This window comes from Barbatula barbatula (genome assembly GCF_947034865.1).
Source record: "Barbatula barbatula genome assembly, chromosome: 8".
Lineage (NCBI taxonomy): Eukaryota > Metazoa > Chordata > Actinopteri > Cypriniformes > Nemacheilidae > Barbatula > Barbatula barbatula.
This window is the reverse complement of record NC_136771.1, coordinates 14135721-14156211: the sequence shown is the minus strand read 5'-3', so window position 1 is coordinate 14156211 and position 20491 is coordinate 14135721. Positions and strand designations below refer to the sequence as shown.

The 20491-nt window shown below is 40.7% G+C and overlaps 1 protein-coding gene across 1 annotated transcript in view; it reads left to right on the top strand.

The window, feature by feature from the left end:
* Positions 1-1418: 1418 nt before the first annotated feature.
* Positions 1419-20491, top strand: part of vps8 (VPS8 subunit of CORVET complex) — a 145495-nt gene continuing 126422 nt past the window's right edge. The window contains exon 1 of the mRNA XM_079462308.1: positions 1419-1603. Within this exon, the coding sequence (XP_079318434.1) occupies positions 1532-1603 (72 nt within the window). The 5' untranslated portion in view covers positions 1419-1531. The remainder of the gene's footprint in view (positions 1604-20491) is intronic.

Sequence of the window (20491 nt, the reverse complement as noted above, 5' to 3'; positions counted from 1 at the left end):
TTTCTAAAGTATGTTTTCATAGGTGTTAATCGCTTCGTTTTTGTTGGAAGAAAAAACAACTACCACACTGTAGCGAAGACGTACTGGTATTGAATGAGAAACCGAACTGTGTATTGGTCCAGTAACATTATATAAACTGCAATTACAAGAACTGCACCGATGCAGATGTAATATCATAGCAATCTATCAATAAATGCGCGCACGCACGCACACGCACACACACACACACACACACACCTGATGTTCGCTCTGCTCGGCGCCCCTGCGGATTGAAAAACGCGCTGAATCCATGCAGACACAGATCAGGGGAGGAGCAGAAACTTGACGCAGCGCGCCGCCGTTACAAATTAGTTTTCAAAGGGGAACGAAGCGATCACAAATTAATTAATCAAATAATTTTTAGGGGGGCTGGGCAGAAGTTTAGGGGGGCTTCAGCCTAGTGACGCCCCTGATTAGAGCAATATAGAAATGAACTGTGTTCTTTGTCAAAAGAAACGTTCTCATCATCTTCTGATCATAAACATACATTTAAGTGGGAATTCCTATATGGGAATATGATGAGTTTCAGCCTAAATTAGTTATTTTATGTACAATAAATCCCAAAATGGTGCACTTCTCCAGAAACTAGACTCTTAGCTTTCAAATGATACCACATATGATAATTATAGTTATTTTATGTATTTTTATGTATTCATGTATTTATCGAAATACATGCAAACATTAAGGGGATACTTTTCTTTTGTTTTTAACAGGTTAATAACGACTTTAGCCATTTTTACGGTAATTTTACTGTGATATAAAAGACATCAACTGCTGGATAATTGTTGCCAGTAAGTTCATTTGACAATAAACATTTGAATGTGTGTGCTTTTTATATGTAGTGTACAATATGAGACCATATGTATCATTATAACGTTATATTGTTTAGTCACATTAGAAAGGGCAGAACAGAATTAAGTATGAATATATTTTAAGAGGTCTAAAAGGTATACAGGCATACAGATTGTAGCCTATTTAGATCTTGTATAGATTCTTTAATAAAAGATGTATGGATGAAAATGCTCAACCTAATCTAAAATATGAATAGGTAAATGTGAATGATGGAGGAGCTGAACAAGCAGAGCTAGTCTTTCTTTTAATCGTTGTATTTGACATTTATGTATTATCTGTATTTATCTGTATTTTTTATTTTGTGTTAGTGTTATTTGTATGCACCATAGGTCCGAGAGTAACGCAATTTCAATCCCCTTATAATATAGCAGACTTTTGACTGAACCACCTTTAGAAGGTGGGGTGGACATGCAACTGTAAGACATGCAACTGTAATTTGCCATCATTACAGCAGGGGGCGAAAATGCTCAAAAAGAGTTGTCCGCCATTAAACATGAAGAAGAATGTACTTCCTGCTGAACCTTTGCCGTGAGAACAAGGATACTGCCGTTCATGACACCGTATTAACAGTGCAGTCTGACTAAAGTATATAAATATACGATATAGATTATATAGGTAAGCACTAATCCATGACTGCAAAATGGCGGAATCTCCAGACAGCCGCAGTCTTGTGGCTGCGTTCTCGTTGCTTAATGTTATGGAAATAGAGGCGGTAAGACTTTCCAGCTTTATATTTATAATTGTCTTATAGTTCTCCTCACTGGCGTTTTGTGGTGTTACATAATGTTATGGGGCCTTTTAATTTTGCGTTGTTTATTTTGTTATTTATTGTGTTGCTTCACATTTAATTGTGTCGATTAACTTGGTTCGTAGCCAGTGTTGTTTTTGATTTGTAAAGTGGTGTCATTGTAAGAAGACGTTAGTACTTTACAAACGAGGGTGCTGGTTTATTACATTTTGTCACTTGTCAGTAGACTGGTTTCTATTACAGATTTGGGCAAAATGGTTTTGATATTTCGTAAATATTTCGATATTTCATTTAAGTAATGCTTAAGGGATTAGTGCTTACGTATATCCATTAACCGATGTAATAGCATAGAACAGTGAAGCCGTATTCGGACGGTAATTGTCTTCATAGGGACGTAAGATGTATCTCTTCTGCAAACGCAGATTTCTCATCCGTCATCTGCAAACTCCCGGTAAAGCCAGCCGTGCATATGCACGCGCTCATGTGTTTTGGTGGAGTTGTGTCTTTGGATGGAGATTCGCGAGAGGGAGGGCTCGTACGATTGCCAGCTGTCAAAAGTTAGCAATTTCAAAATTATTTACTCTGCCACGCATCTGACCACGGCAATTTTTTTAAATAGATTTTGGGAGAAAGTCTGTCAAAAAGTACATTACAGCATCCACGATGTCACTCATTTTATACGGGTATGGTTTCATTTCCCAGTGTAATTAGTATCAAATAAATAAATCTGTGATTGTTAATGTTGTTCAATTGTTTGAATATTTTAATAGGGAATAAACAAACAAAAAAGCCATATTGTATATTAAGTTTTCATGTTGGAATACTGCCCTGTGGCCCAGTCTCCTTAGGGAGGGTACATGTTGGCATTCATGGTTCCCTCAATGAACTGTAGTGCCCAGTGCCGGCAGGCATCATGCAGCCCCAGACCATGACACTCCCACCACCATGCTTCACTGTAGGCAAGACACTTGTCTTTGTACACATCACTTGGTTGTCGCTTCACATTCTTGACATCATCTGAACCAAAAAATCTTTACTCTAGCCGGTCTTCACTCTCGCCGGTCTTTTGCCAGCTAATGGCAACTTAATGTGACTTCAGTAACACAGTACTCAAACGGAACAAAAAGCGCTAACACCTTAACACTCGGTCAACGATTAATTCTTATTTTAATTTTCTTTTTATTGATTTCACAACAATATAAACGCCAAACAAATACAAATAGCACAATTTGAAAGAAATCAAATTGAACCCATCATGGAACACAATGCAATACACACATAAATCCGCAACAGCTCAGGCTGTTCAGATGGTAACACAAGGCAAAGTACAAAATAAAATTTATACAATAAAAAATTAAATAAATATATCAAAAAATTAAAATTAAATTAATAATCACATAAATAAATAAGTATTACTTTATAACCTGCGAGGCTCTCCTCTCCATACAGCCCTCTACTTAAATCTTAACTGACTAATGCCCTCTGGAAACCCTTAAATGGGAGTCAACCTAGTATCCACCCACATTACAAAAAAGTAATGTAACTCTTCCCAAACAAAGCCACCCTTAAAAAGAATCACTTGTAAACTGGTCGGGAGATGTTCTAGCATTGGCCTCCATACCGGTTCAAACAATGTGCTGTTTCCCCTAACCACAGCAGTTAAACTTTCCATTGGCAGGATTCTGAAGATCTCACGATACCAAAGTGAAAGAGATGGAGGTTTAGGAGGGATCCACATAATCAAAATACCAGGGGTGCACCGAATATTCGGCCACCGAAAATTTGTGGCTTTGGCCCGAAAGACTTTTATCACTGAAATATACGGCCGAAATGATGTGAAGTCTGCGGTGTGGATGTATTTCAGTAAATCTCGTATATACTCTTATAGAGTTTTCACACCAAACGCTGCTAATCGCGCTATTCGTGTGTAGTTGGACGCTTGAACACTTTGAGTTTACTCGCATCATTCGCTCGCGAAATTCGCTTCATTACAGACGCGAATTTGCGTCATGGGAGGGGTTTCTGCAGCGTGCTTACGGCCCTACTAGAGCAAGCTCCTGATAGGTTAATGCGGCGCGAATTTTCGCCAAATTTCGGAATTCATCAAATCGCACAAATCGCGTCAATCGCAAGTAGGGCCGCGATGTATGCGGAGAACCAGCGTGCAGACAGAGAAGCGCAAAGCGCGGGAAAAGAGCCTCAAATAATAGGCAGTCTATTCTGTTCTTATGCTTCTATATATGTAACTTTAAGATTGTAGCCATATTTCTTCTAGATATTCTTTTATTTGATAACATGTTTATTTATGCACTGGCCCTATTTAAATACACTAGCTCAAATCTTTCTCAAATGTCAGGCAGATGACAAGCTCAACCGCTTAACAGCTAGATGGTTATCTGTCTGAAGTCCCCATCCCCAGAAGTCCTGTACATAATAATGAGTAGGGTCAAGTTAAACATTTAAGTTTGAATTTTATTTGATACTGTGCATTGTTGCAATGTACTAAATAAATATGTGCATAATTTGTAATTGATTTTTTCTTTGAAAATTTAATATTAATTTAAAAAATATTGCAATGCCTTGATTTAAGTAAGGTTAGTACAAGGTCATAGCCATAAATGCCATGGTACTAATAATTGGCATAATTTATTTTGGTGTTTCAGTTTTCAGCCTTGGTTTCCTCTTTTTCGGTTTCATGAAGAATTTTCATTTGGGTGCATCCCTACAAAATACATTTCCTAGCTAGTAGCAAAAGCTTATCACATAGCTAAAACCCATTAGCAAAAGCAATGTCTTTTGGGGGCAAGCCTACCAGGAAATCCCCAGGGTCCTTACTAAATGTTATATCAAAAATTAGACCCAACTTATGTGCTATGAGATCCCTGAACCTTGAAACAGCTGGACAATGCCAAAAACAATGCATAAAGGTGCCAATTTCCCTCTGGCATTTGTTACACAATGGGGAATGTTGTTTATCATCTTCGCCAGTCATTTACAAAAGAAAGTTTTTCTGATCGATTTGACTGCCTCCGCCCAATCATCTTCAATATATTCATTACCAAGCTCTCTCTCCCAAATGTGTCTGATATGACCGATGCTGCCCGAATCCATCGAATAAAGAAGAAAGTACATTTTTTAAATAAGGTGTTGTGTCCCCTGCAGGCGCAGTAAGAAATGTCTAACTCACAAAGCCTTGGCGCTTCCACTTGAAGTTTAACCGTGGCATCAATAAAATGTCGAATCTGAAGGTAGCCCCAAAAATCTCCGCGTCCAAGCGTAACTTCCTGTAATTGGCGGAAAGTCATAAAGGAAGTGTCATAATATAAATCCCCAATCATTTTAATCCCCAATGCATGCCATGTGGTTAAGGTTAAACCAGCATTCCAGGTCTTCCTTTATACATTTAATAAGTGGTGCTACATTAAGTTCCCATAACTCCGATAAATCAAGTGAGAAACCCAATTTCAACCACCTAAAAGGGCAGTCTACCAGAGATTCCGTGTTAATAGTCCTACCCAAGGCCATCATTTCTGATTTATCATAGTTTATTTTATATCCTGATTTTAGGCCAAAAGCATCAATAGTCTTAAGGACTGCAGGGATTGAAGATACAGCGTCAGTGTGGAATAAAAGTATATCTTCAGCATATAGTGCAATTTTAGGAACTGCCCCGCCAATCCTAGAGATGGTTGAAAACGCCAGTGATGGGAGGCAGGTTCATAGTAAGGTCGGACAATGGAAGCCCAAAATGGGTTTTGATCCGATAAAGAGTACACGCCAATCTCACACCGCTTTACTCTGTCCAAACTTGGCCTGGAGATAAGTAGAAAGTCTATTATAGAGGACATAAAGTGTAAACTCTCTATCTCTCAGGTTTATTACTCTCAATGTATCAATTAGGCCCAAGTCCTCACAAAGTTGCTTCAATCTAGTGGTTTGTCTCAAGGTGGTATGTTTAGATGGGCTTAAGTCTGACTAGGGATGGACAACACAGTTGAAATCTGCCCCTAGAAATATTTGCTCAACTGAAAATGATGAAATGGCAGCAATTAAATCAGAAAAAAAAGAGCTGACCCGTAACTAGAATGTAACGACCCCTTGCATCCCTCTTCGTGTCCTCAAGTTTGAAGTTTAATTTCTTGTGAATTAGGATTGCTGTCCCCCTACTGTGAGAATTAAAGGAGGAGAAAAATACCTGATCGACCCACCCTCGCCTGAACTTCATATGTTCTATGTCAGTCAGATGTAGGAACGCGATCTGGGCCTGTTCTTTTTTGAGATAGAAAACATTTTTTGTCTCTTAATAACATGGTTGACCCCTATAACATTACCGAAATAATTCTTTATATCGCTCATCCCCCTAAGACTGACCAAAATTATGCATTAGCTGTTGACAAGACTGCATATCCCCTCTCCAGGGGGTACATGGCAGGAATTGGAAGTAAATAACACAAATTACCGCAAGTTCTACAAAACCAACCTAAGTTCTGCAAGATATTAGCTACAGAAAACTAAAATACAAAAAAGAGAACATGTGGAACACATAACACATGTCGCCAACCGGCAAGCAACCCAAGAAAAATAATTAATTAGTTCAGGGTTAATGACGCTAAGAGGCGTAACAGTAACATCCCCTACATAGTTCAATATCGAGATATCCAACATCCTTAAACTAGCCAGCTCCCCCCTTCTCGACTTGCGATGGAATATGAGTCGCACTCATCGGTTTTAGTTTAGAGAAGTGCCGGGAATCTCGTAGTAATGCGAATGCCACGTTTAATCAAATACTTGCATGTTTTGCTGAAGATCCGGCGTTTGTCTTTAACTAGGGATCCACCCAATACCAAGCTCATGTGCTCATGTACTCGTACTCGTAAAAATTCCCTGATGCCAAAGACAGATACCTCACGTGACATAACTGACAGAACGTTCCAGTGCACGCAGAGACACCAGCCGTAGCAGACACAATGTCAGCCTCATAGTCTGTTCACACCAAGCACGAATGAAACGTTAAGAGCGAGTGATTTACATGTTAAGTCAATGCAAAGACGTGATAGACCTAATAGCGGTGCGATTCGCGCGAATGAGGCGGCGTGAATGACGCGAATCGCGTGAATTGAGCATTCGTGTTAAAAATCGGAACTTTGGCGAAAATTCACGCCGCGTTGACCAATCAGGAGCCTGCCCAAGTAGTGACGTGATTATTACATAGCGAGCGGAGGCAGAAATCTAAAACAACAATGAAGGACTGCGCCTCCGAAGGATCTGGACCCAGACACGGCGCCGAATGAGTCTGTCTATCTTCAGCATTCCATAGCACATAATGCGCAGCTACCCTCTCAACAAAATCCATGTCCGCCATTTCGCAATTAGACGGGAGCCGCCTGACAGAAGACCCTACCATGACGCGAATTTCAGTCGCGAATGAAGCTAATTTGACGCGCGAATGAAGCGAGTAAAATCAAAATGTTCAAGCGTCCAACTACACGCAAATATCGTGTGGTTTGGTTTGAACACTCTATTAGCAGTGTAGAAATATTTCAAAATCAATGATGACGACACATGCATGTCAATCTGCACCCAAACGTCCTTGGTTTTGACCTTTGGAGGTTATTGGACACTGTGAAATTTGGGCTTTGAAAATTTGTGATAAGCACATAAGAATTATTTTTTCATAATATGAGTTGAAGTTGTTAAAAATAAAGATGCTGATATATTTATTAGTCTCATTGTGTTGTTCTTAGAAAATTGCCACATAAAAACAAAAACAAACAAAAACTGTACAACAGGCATTGGTATCGCTGGGAATATACCAGGGAAAATATATCGGTACTCATACTCGATCCTTAAAAAGTGGTATCAGTGCATCCCTATCTTTAACCATCGATGATAGGTCCTGATGAATGAATCCGTCCATCCACTTCCAGGTGGCGTTTAATCTTGATAGCAAACATAAGTTGCTTGTCGGCGAAATTATGAAGCTTAATAATCAGGAGTCTTGGTCTGTCTCCCCTCTTCAGACCCAAGCCTCGTTGTGCACGGTTGATTTTGAAGGGGCCTTTCACTTGGTCCAGCTCCAGCACTTTAGGCAGCCAGGTCGCAAAGAATGCGGCGGGGTTGAGAGCCTTTGTATCCCTTTTTCAAGCTCAGGATCCGTATATTATCCCGCCGCGATCTGTTCTCCAAGTCATCCACCTTCTCTAATAGAACACGCACTAGCGTTTTAGTTTTCCTTGGCTTATTTTCCATCTCCGTCGCGTTTTCCTCTGTCGGAAACTCCATCTCGCATATGCATTTAGTATTGTCCTCGAGACGACTGGCAACATCGTCTAATGCACTTGCAAATTTACCCAGTTTATCCTCCAAAATATTGCTGACACATTCTGTCACTTCTTGCGAGAGTTTACCTGAGTATCCGCACTTGCATGCATCGCCATCATGTGTATGAGCTTTGGCGGTTCTGCTCCACAGATTTCGTTGGACTTTCTGCCCCTTTTCAGACTGACAAGTGATTCCTTTCTTGCAAGACATGTTGCTGCGTTGCTAAATTGCCTAATGCAGTGGTAAGAAACTGTGGGGACATGACCAGAAAAGCAGGAGACAATGCTTGTATTTCTACAAGAACTTCTTTATTATAAATTGACATACACCATTGCTGACCCTCCTCATGGAGGGCCCCAGCCAGAACTTCCAAAAACACAGAGAGACAGCCTTTTCTACCCAGAGGATCAAACCAATTTAAATACATGGTTGAAATTCATATACATAAACAACTAAACCATAATTAACAAACAAGTTTTACTTAGTTTCACTTATTGTGAGGTAAAATTATTTACTAACACCCAAAGCAAGAACAAGAGTAAACCATTTACATGAAACATAACAATAACCACCCTAAAAACATAATAAATGAACCAAGCCTACATTACCCATAATTACTGAAGATATAATAAAAAGGGAAACAGAAAGGCCAAATAATTAAATAAACCCAAATAAATAATAATAATAAATACACCCTTGTTTAAAAAAGTGCAGTGCAGTTAACAAAAACTAGAAAAGGCTGAAGGTTACGGCTTTAAAACCGAATCCATTGGGACTTGTTCTTCCTAACTGTCTGTAGTTGCCATGAAACACTTACCAATGCAGTGGCTTCACTTCTCTTCACCTGTCACTTTCCGCTGACTCCGCCTCTCACGTGTGTTTGAATAGATGCGCTATCAATGCACTATCAATCGCAATATATCGCAGCACCAAAAAGTATCGCACTCATTTCCATATTGCGCGATAAGTCGATATATTGACTATCGCGACAGGCCTATAAACAAGCTCAAATAATCTTAACTAACAACAGTGCAGTTCAACTGTTAAAACAAGGTAGCAGGGTAAATAGCAGACTTACACACTACTGCAGACTTTTGGTGACTATTTACACAACAATATTTGAGTGATGTTTTTAAAAGTTAAGCTTAAATAAAAAAAGAATTATACTTACAGTTTCCTTAAATTATCTCTATGTTTACTTAAAAACATTGATTTTCCTCAATTTATAATTAGGGAGTAATTCACTCAAAATTTTCTATATTATTCAACTCATATAATGTGGGAAATTAACTCAATATTTTCTCTATTATTCAACTCATATAATGTGGGAAATTAGTTCAAAATTTTTTTATATTCTTCAACTCATATAATGTGGGAAATACACTCGACATTTTTAATATTATTCAACTCATATAATGTGGGAAATTAATTCAAAATTTTCTATATTCTTCATCTCGTATAATATGGGAAATGCACTCAAAATTATTTCTAAACTGAAATACTGATGTCTGCCCACTACACAATTATAATCAGCTAATAAGGTTAGAAAACATGAAAGTGACACCACAGTGACAATTTAACAACTTTTTTTATTTATCACAATGTATAAAATGTGAGGTAGAACAGGCAAACAGTGTAACATCTTAAATATGACGTAGAAGAGGAAAAACAAATTTAACAAAAAACGTCCTCAATACTCAATAAAAATAGCTCAAAAAAATAGTCCATTCTGAGGGAATCGATCATTGAACAAATTATTCTTCAGGGTCAATAAACGCCGTTTCAGTGGTTTGTTGTCCTCAAAGACACATAACAACTTTTTGAATGAATGTTAATGTAAGTTCAAGATTCTTTGGGTATTGTAGTTCGCGTATACGTACCCAAAGAGCAGGAGAAATGAGTCCGCCATATTTGTGGGACCACTCACAAGGATTTCATCCTCCACCACAATACAGATGCTCTCTGGGCTGAAAAGGGCTGCATCAGTAGTGTCATCCGTGACGACTGTCAGGAGAGCCACCGGATTGTCAGTGAGGTCTTGACCATCTGCTGACTAGAAAACACAAATAATACAATAATGAGTTCAGCCCCCCAAGGATACAAATCATGCTAATGAGTTTTCAGATAACCTGCTTTCTGGAATACCCCCCTTGTTCTCCTAGAGTTCTTTGAGTTATGTCATAGGTTTAAGCCGACTGAATAGCTAGGCAAATGGATCGATAGTGAGGCCAGTACACTTACATTACAGGTCCTGAAGAACTTTGAAGCATCTTCACGCAGGTACACAGGAAGTGCACGAAGGACGAGGGCCCGTCTCAAATTTACATCACGTTGTTCCTAGATACACAAAAAATATCCATTACAAATGTAATTACACAAATGCAGAAAACACTAAAATATAACGGTTAAATAGCTCCATATTCTGATGGTGGTCATTGGTATAGATAGTAGATGGCGGCGCGTGAACATCGCGAGGCTCAGCGTCTCTCCAGTTTTTGCATTTATATAGTGTATTTCTTGCTCATCTCGGGTATGTTCATCCAGAACAGTTGTGCATTTACATCGTACACCCGACAGGAGCTTTTGGATATCAGTTTACGCATGTCTGGAAGTTGCATCAGCAACATTCAACTCGTCCCTGAGATCGTCAGAACATCCGATGCTACGCACCTCACACGGCCGGGCGGAAGTGCTCGTCGGCGGCGTCGAGATCGTAAACAAAGGTGGGGGAAGCGCGGAAGGCTAAGAGCTAGGCTAAAGCTAACACCACACCGGCTCTCTTTACCCAGCATTTTCCTTGCTAATGTTCGATCATTAGCAGGGCTCTAGACTAACTTTTTGCACTGGCGCACCAGCATAAAATTTGGGTGCACCCAAATTTTCGACCGGATCCCATTTAGGCGATATTGACTTGTTAATGATTAACTAACAATCTGGTAAAAATTTAGTTTTTTACCAAAGAAAGGTAACTTACTGAAAAAGTATGCTTCACTGAACTGAAATACATTTCAGTTGGATTAGATACATTTACAAAATCTGTGTCTCCGTCGATTAGGAATGTCATGTACGGTGTCAGTACACGATCCGTTCCACCTGCACGATCCGTTCTGAGCATGCGCGTAATTACGTATTAGAAAACGTCATTGTTTTCCTACACTATTGGTACCGTGACGCAGGCGATGAAACATTTGACGGCCAGGTGGCACAACTGGCAGCATATTTTTTGTTTTGTAGGCTAACGTTACATAGTTGAACCGTTCACGGCGAGTCTGTTTTTATGTTTTTAAACGTTACCATTACGATGTGTTTATGTGGTTGCCAATCCAAAATAATAGAGTTGTTACATGAACATGGATGATTTTGGTTACATGTGGAATAAAGTATTTTTATCGACTGCAAATCTTCAGTTTCCTCCAAACTCCATTTTGCGATTCATTACTGTATGGCATGTCTATTTACCTTACAGTGTTTCTATCTGAGGTCAGTAGTATTGTCAAAGACGGTTTGTGTGAGTTTTTTTAATTAAAATCTGATAATAGGAGATAACTTTAAATGTAGTAATTGATTAGTATGGGACTATATAGGCTAATATATCTATCCATTTAATCTAAACTAGTAAAATAATCCCTTCAATGGCGTTTACAGAAGCCAATAAGGAACATAACACATATGTCTAACTAGACTATATTAATTTACATGAAGAAAGAACTACAAAGTCAGGGGAAACATTACAGTATTTCCAACTGACTTGACAGAACGCATAGTGAAATGATACGAGGTGGACAGCAGCGAAGTAAAATTAGTATTGTATTTAATTTAACAGTAAAAATATAAACAAAGTAAAACAAAGCTGCGCAAGCGTGGAACAGATCGTGCAGTGTCGTAAATCATCCCACAACAAAATCATCATTTGCGCATGCGCGAACGGATCGTGTACTGACATACGAACTGTTCGCAACATGCACAGACGTATTTTTTTTTCAACGTATCTGCGATGACTCCTATAATTTGGGCGTGCGACATCATTGTATTAGAACCCGCCACAAATGCACTTTTGCCGGGCGCGGTCTTCCCACACTCTTTACAGTAAATGCAGTGCATTATTTCATCAGCTTTGTATCTTAGCCAGGGAAACATGTCGAGCCACTCTCTTCGAAATCTATACACTTTTGCCCTTTTCATTTCAGTCGGCTCGGACTCGATCGTATCTGGCTCATTATCGAATGCCGTTTTCGGACCAATGCTTGACATAACCTGGGAGGTTGATGGCTACGTGTCAGAGCAATGTTTAAGATTATTGCACGGAGTTTTATCGAAAAAGTTTTCAATCGTTCTTTTCATCTTTTCTACTCACCTCTATCTCTGTCTGATTGCACCACTCGCGATTTCAAATGTAAACACACGTACAGGACCATCTGGACCACGGCCAATCAGAGGGGGGTCCGCCCTACACTATCTCTAATTGGTTTAGACCAAGTAATGAGACTTATGTGTGACAGGGAGACTTGAGTCGTGGAGACTTTTTTTCTCCATCGAACGGCTGGTCGCACCGGTGCGACCTCAGATTTTTTTAAGTCGCACCATTGAGAATTTAGGTCGCATGTGCGACCAAATTAGTCGCACTCTAGAGCCCTGATTAGTGAACAAAATGGACGAGATTAGACACTGCATCATCAACAGCAAAATACTTTTGAACTGCAATGTCATAATCTTCACGGAAACATGGCTACACAGCGGTATAACGCTATTGAGTTAGCGGACTACAACACACACCGGGCGGATAGAACGGCAGAGGAATCCGGTAAGACAAGAGGAGGTGGATTGTGCATTTACATCAACAAAACTTGGTGCACGAACTCTGTTATTGTCGGGAGACACTGCTCGGCTAACCTTGAGTTTCTCATGGTTAAATGTAGACCGTTTTATCTGCCACAGGAATTCACTTCCACCATTATAACGGCAGCTTATATTCCACCGGATGCTGATGCCAAGCTTGCTATGAAAGAACTTCATGCAGCCATCAGTAAACAACAGACTGCTCACCCAGAGGCTGCATTTATTGTTGCGGGAGATTTTAATCACTCATACTTAAAGACAGTGCTCCCTAAATTTCACCAGCATGTTTCCTGCCACACAAGAGGAAACAAAACTTTGGATCATGTCTACACAAACATGGCAGAAGCCTACGCCGCTACACCCCTCCCCCACCTGGGTCAATCTGATCACCTTTCTTTGTTACTCACCCCCAAGTACATTAATCTCATTAATCATGTAAAGCCATCAGTGAAGACCATCAAGGTGTGGCCTGCGGGGGCAAACTTTTCACTCCAGGAAAGACAAGGAAGTGCGCCTCCTGTTGAAAGCACGTAACACTGCCTTCCGATCGGATGATGCACAGGTCTATAGTACTTCTAGCGCAAATCTGAAGAGGGGCATCAAAAATGCCAAGCACTGCTATAAACTGAAGGAGCATTTTTCCAATTCTGACCCTCGACGCATGTGGCAGGGCATCCAGGCCATCAGTGATTACAAACCCAACCACTCCACCCCCATAGCCACAGATGCCGTCTTCCTGAACGAGCTTAATGACTTTTATGCTCGCTTTGAGAGAGACAATAAGGAAACAGCTACCAAGCTCACACCCTCTGCTGACCACCCAATCATCACATTTAACTCCACTGATGTTCACAATGCACTAAGTCGGATCAACGCGCGCAAGGCTGCTGGCCCAGATGACATCCCTGGTCTCGCACTCCGGGCATGTTCAAAGCAGCTCGCTGGGGTCTTCACGGGCATCTTCAACCTGTCCCTCGCCCAAGCAGTGGTTCCAGAATGTTTTAAATCCACCTCCATTGTGCCCATCCCAAAACATTATAACCCGACGTGCCTGAACGACTACCGCCCTGTAGCACTCACACCCATTGTCATGAAGTGCTTTGAGCAGCTGGTCCTGGCACACCTAAAGGACTCTCTACCACCCACACTGGACCCATACCAATTTGCCTATCGAAACAATAGGAGCACAGATGATGCAGTGTCCATGGCACTGCACGCCGTGCTCACACATCTGGACAATTAGGACACTTATGCACGTATGCTGTTTGTAGACTTCAGTTCTGCTTTCAATACCGTCATCCCTTCCAAGCTAATCGTCAAACTTTGAAACCTAGGCATCAACAACCCTACCTGCAATTGGATTATGGACTTCCTGACGAACAGGCCTCAGCTTGTTAGGTTAGGCCCCATCTGCTCCACCACCCTCAACACTGGTGTACCACAGGGCTGCGTACTCTACTCCCTTTTCACACTCGACTGCAGGCCTGTGAACGGATCTAACTCCTTCATCAAGTTTGCAGACGATACAACAGTGATTGGTCTCATCAGACAACAACCTGCTCCTTAACACACAGGGACTACACTTTCTCCCATTGAGGACATCCAGAAGAAACGCTGTCTGCTTCGAGCTCGCAGCATTCTCAAGGACTCCTCTCACCCCGCTCATTGACTGTTTATTCTCCTGCCTTCCGGTAGGTGCTTCCGGTGCCTCCGGACAAGAACCAGCAGACTAAGAAACAGCTTTTTTCACAGAGCTGTTTCATTATTGAACTCTGCAAAATTCACCTGAAGGTCATAAATCCTCATGAGCTTGGCTAGCTCCTCTGCTATCTTGCCAGTCCGGGTGACCTTGTCTCTGAACAAGGTGATGAGTTTGGGTGTGTGTCTGTCCAGTTCTTTGTAGAATTGATTGCGAAGGTAAACGTTGTTGATTCGGTGGAACTCTGCAAACACCTGTACACTGACAGAATTACAAAGAAATGTACAAAGATGAATTATGAATGTATTAAGAAGTTTTCAGATGGCAGGTACCAAAACCAAGGGCAATTCTATTAGGGATGAGTCAGAACCAAGGTGAAAATAGAAATTGAATTGTCATTCTTTAATTTAAAACAGGCTGTATAATGTTATCTATAACCTCTGTATACTTTGTTTACAATGAAGGGCACAAATATGTCACCGCGTGACAGCCATTTGCATTTTTGTGAATTTTTTGAAAGTTTAGATTTTTAAAACAAGTCATTTAAATATTGGGAAAATCAATCATGTTCTAAGTAGCTGTCACCAGGGAGAACGGTAAAATAAAAAGTTTTTTCTACCTGTGATTCCATAAGTAGGGCTGGCCATCTGTCCATGACGTTTCTCACCCGTGGAGCTACAAGAGCTCCAACGATTTCTTGGCGACGAAGGGCATATGATGTGTTCATAAGCTTGCCTATGACTAATTGGTTTCTCTCTGTCTTTTCGACTTCATGTATGATTTCTGTTCTCATTGTTTCCAGAGTGGCTGGGGTTTGATCATTCGGTAGGTTGATGATGTAGTTGACCTCAGCTTTTCGAGCTTTCTTTGTTTTGATGGGGGTGATCATTATCGGGGTTGTTTCGGCTTAGCCTTCCTGTGTTGATGGCTATTTCTGCAACCCCAGCTTTGGCCAGATTGTTACGGTAAGACGCAACCTTGTACCCAAGTGACGTTTCCATCCCAACTCCCCGTCTTCAACAGCCGTCATTCTGAGACATGGATAAGCTGTAATCAAAGCTTTAGCAGCCATTGCCAATTCCTTTTCATGTGGGTATGGTTCAAAACTGTAGATCGTTTCTGCAATTTTTTTAAGGATTTCACTCTTCTGTGACCTCTTTAACTTCAGCAATTTTCCTGATTATCATAAACACGATTTCCTACTTCCAGTATGTGCTCCATTTCATAACCAAAACCAGGAACAACAAAGTGATCAGGCCAACTCTTATGGCGATTTGACGCATGTGGGAGTATGTCTGTGTCAGAAGATGCAGTAGATGAGGTGGCACCTTCAGATCTGACGAGTCTCAAAGTGCCCTTCTCTGGTTACTCCTGGATGTCCACAAGAAGACAAAGATCACCATCAAAGTCTGGATCCTCATAGTGCAGGTTAAAGTCCCCATCCAGTCTCGGCTTGAACCTGTCTTGCATTATTTCTTTCAGCTCCTCCACTGACTTTGGTCGCTCTAGTAGAGTTAGTTTCAGGGCGGTGTCTCGTGCAACAAAGGCAGCACATGCTTCTGGGCAGCAGCCATCTTTTGGTTCCTAAAAGACAAAACATGTTAAGTTTCATGGAGAGGGAAGGTGACACAAACAACATTTACATGTCCACATATCCACAGGTCCTCACAGCTCCAAGAGAATGTTGCAGTCTTCTGTTTATCTGCCTCAACACATCTTCAGTTTAATAATATGAAATCTTCCATCTGTGTTGTAAGCGCAGTGATGTGTTTTGTCATTTAACTCTGATGGGGTGTGAACAGCCAGATTGTTTGGGAAAAGTTCATAAGATCTCAGGTGTTCAATGTAGTGTGATGTGTGAAAGACAACAGTACTGTTAACCAGGAGAACCTGTTGAATTCTACAGTAATTAGGCAGTCCTCCCTCTTGTCCCGAAGATAAAAACATTCCAACATCATAATCAGTTCCATCAATGCAGACCTTTGATGTGCTGTAAATAATATTGCTTGGTGTGATTTGTACAATGTATGTCTTGGCGACATTACAGAAGAGACATTTGATGTCTGCTGGTAAGGACGGAAGAATCCTAAGGCACTGAGATGGTATGCTACCATGTATTGATGCCTGTCTGCAAGTGTTTTTAACACATTTTTAAAGTTTTGTGTCGTGTACAACTCTCTTGAAAAATCAGTGTTTACCCTCAAACCTCATTGTCCACAAGTGTACAAGGGGCCCGAAACGGCGTACAAGGTCAGGATAGTGTTCAATGTAGTGATGCTTAGGACGGAGTTTGAAATCTGGAAAGCCTTCTTTCAGCATTTCTCTATGATCCTGTATCTTGGAATGTAAATACTGGATGACTCCTCTCTGAATTCTGAGCACAGCGATAACTCTACTACCTCTTTTAAGTCCATTAGCACAGTCCATGCTCCATCCTCCGCAGGAACTGCATTCCAAATTATTAAAGGGAGCAGTCTAAGCAATGTGGCATTTTCATGGCCATTACCACCAATGCTTTTCTTAACAACAAAGGTCAGTGGTATTTTATGAGGTTTGTCAAGCTTGTCTGAGTGCTGGTATGGAAACAATAGAATTCTCTCGTTCAAATATTCAAAGGTGAAGTATTTGCGACAAATCATCTCTCCGATACATAGGGCGAGCTCAACTGGCACAATGCCCTGAAAAAGATCGTGGAGGGCTCAGGTGGAAAGCCATTGACAGTATGAAAATGCTGTAGATGCTGGTTCAGGACACAATCTGCCCGAACACCATTCTGAATCTGACTATCCCCATGCATTACAGCATGCACATCACTATTATGGCTGTCTTTTGTCCTAAGACTGAACTCGCCACTTGCAACTTCATGAGTCTAAAGTTAAGCTTGTGTTGATGTGCAGAATCTTCAAAAATATTCTGCTCTAAAAGACTTTGAAAAGCCTGCCAAATCATGGGCTGCAATATTGTCAGACACCACACACATGACTGTTCCTTGAACTACCTTACCAATAGACTCAATAAATACCCCATCTTGTTCAAGGGTACGGAGGTCTCTCAACAAAGGACCAAGTGCTTTTTCATAGTCAAAAAAACTGTATGTCAGCCACTTTACACAAAGTTGCAAGCTGAATCACACCCAGGGCTGAACAGTATTTACTGGGAAGATCAGCAAGCATCCAGTAAACTGAACAGATTTTATGTATTTTGTATGGATGCACCGAAATGAAAATTCTTGGCCGAAACCGAAAAAGAGGAAACCAAGGCCGAAAACCGAAACACCGAAATAAATTATGCCAATTATTAGTACCATGGCATTTATGGCTATGACCATGTACTAACTTTACTAAAATCAAGGCATTGCAATTGCATAAATTAATATTAAAGTTTCAAAGAATAAATCAATTACAAATTATGCAAATTTGTATTTAGCACATTGCAACAATGCACAGTATAAAAAAAATTCAAACTTAAATGTTTAACTTGACTAGTGAATTTAAACAGGGCCAGTGCATAAATAAACATTTTTATCAAATAGGCTTCAATCTTATAGTCACTTACATAGAAGCCTAAGAACAGAATAGACTTCCTATTATTTGAGGCACTTTCTTGCAGGATTTCACTGAACATATCAGACAACGAGGGCGCATGACCCTCATCTGGTGCAGAGAGACGAGTCTTTTTTTCTCCGCTATGATCTCCTTCTGCGCTTTGCGCTTCGCCGTCTGCACGCCGGTTCTCCGCATACATCGCGGCCCCGGTCGCGATGACCTACTTGCGATGAATTGATGTGAATCGTGCCAATTGAGCGTTCGTGTGATTCGCCCGAGTTGAAAAATCTGAATTTTGGTGCATTAACCAATCAGGAGCTTGCTCTAGTAGGGCCGTGAGCGAGCGGCAGAGCGGGAATTATTCGAGTTAACTCAAAGTGTTCAAGCGTCGTACTACGCGTGATTAGAGCGATTTACAGCTTTTGGTGTGACCACTCTATAAGAGTATATACGAGATTTACTGAAATATGTCCACACCTCAGACTTGTCGCTTCAGACAAGCACGTGGAGGTCGTGGTTTCTGTTTGCGTCATCACAACATTTCGGCCGTATTGTTTCGGTGATAGTCTTTTGGGCCAAAACCCTTTGGGCCATTTTCGGACAGAAATTTTCGGTGGCCGAATATAGCATCCCTAGTATTTTGCGTGATGTGCCAAGTGGATTGGCTTTTTCCAAATTATCAATGTACAGAATGAGTGTTAACTTTTACTCATCTGAAGACAAGAATGTGTTCTCTTTGAAGTACAGACCATCTTGGTGGCTTACATAATGACTGTTTTGTGCCGTTTTTGTTTAATTTTGTCCAAATTATCTGTATGATTAAAGATTTTTTGTATCATCTCAAGTATGGGAACATGCACTGCTGTGTGTCCTGGCTGTAGCAGATACTGTACAGGCTTTTCCACAGGGTAATTTTTTCGAAGAAGGATTTCCTTCTCTTGGTTAAGGATAACTGCTTACCCTTAGCTGTGGCACTGACAAAAACATTACTGTCCATGACAGTACTGACAACCTCATTAAGAAGTGTTTCACTGACAGTGATGTCATGACGCTGTAAGACCTCTCTAATGTCGTGTTTGAGTATCGGTTGGGACAAGGAAAATATCTTAGTCAAATGTTCCACTATTTCCGAGATGCCATGTCAGATATTTGAAGAATAGATTGCATCTTTAGGAATAATGATGCCACGTTATGGTTCTACTGGGCTCTTAAAGTGTCTGTGTAACACTGACCGTTTACCTCATCGAGATCAAATGAGACCCTGCACTGTGACTTTCAACAGGTTCCCCAAGACTTTCTGCTGCAACTACAACTGCTGTCTTCCAATACAACACATTCACCAAAGTCTGAATCACCACCATGTTTTCTACCTTTGTGTGCATTAAATGCTGAGTAGCTATTTGTTCTGTAATTACAGTTCTTGAATGGGCATGCTACCATCTCATGACTTCGTAAATGACTTCTCAAATGACCAAATAGAATTTCCTCAGAAAAGGGCTGCTTGAAGTTACACAAAGGACAGTGAAAAAAAAAACACTAATAGGCAAAAGGAATAGGCATTTGCACATTATTTCAAGTCATGCCAATTCACAAAAATAAACAATTTTAAAGCATCAAGTACTCTCATGCTCTCAAATGGCGATCTTCAGTCAGTGCTCTCAGGCAATTGAGTGGGACACAGCCACCCCTCAAACTGCTCGCAACAAGTGTCAGATTGAGTTATTTTTGCAATTTATTACGCATTAATGTTCAGACACAAACGTTATAATGCCCGTCTTGGCAAGTATACACATTAGCACAGACGGTTGTCTTCAGTGAGTAAATGTGAACAGCCTCTGTAATAAGTGTTATTCTGTTTTGTCTTAACCCGCTTTCACATCTTTTTTATTACTGCCAAGAAAGACTTAAATACTCCAGTAATTTTGGTCATACAAATAAGACTAATACATGATTCGAAACTGTGATTGGTCTACGTTTATTTGTGTAAAAGTATTATCTACAAAATGTTTTGCTTTTGTAAAAGAATGAAGATATACTGGCTGTGCTTTCACCCAACTCTCTCCGTGTGCATCTTTCTGAAATGCGTCATTAAAACAGATTTAAAACTGTGAATACTCATCATAAAGCATATGTCTAAAGAAAGCTTGAAGTGTCTACTTTAAAAGGATCCAATTCATATTAATATTCTATATACCGGAGGGTGTGTTCCAACTATAGGGGGATCACACTTCTCAGCCTTCCCGGGAAAGTCTATGCCAGGGTACTGGAAAGGAGAATACGGCCGATAGTAGAACCTCGGATTCAGGAGGAACAGTGTGTTTTTCGTCCGGGCTGTGGAACGCTGGACCAGCTCTATACCCTCTACACAGTGCTGGAGGGTTCATGGGAGTTTGCCCACCCAATCCACATGTGTTTTGTGGATTTAGAGAAGGCATTCGACTGTGTCCCTCT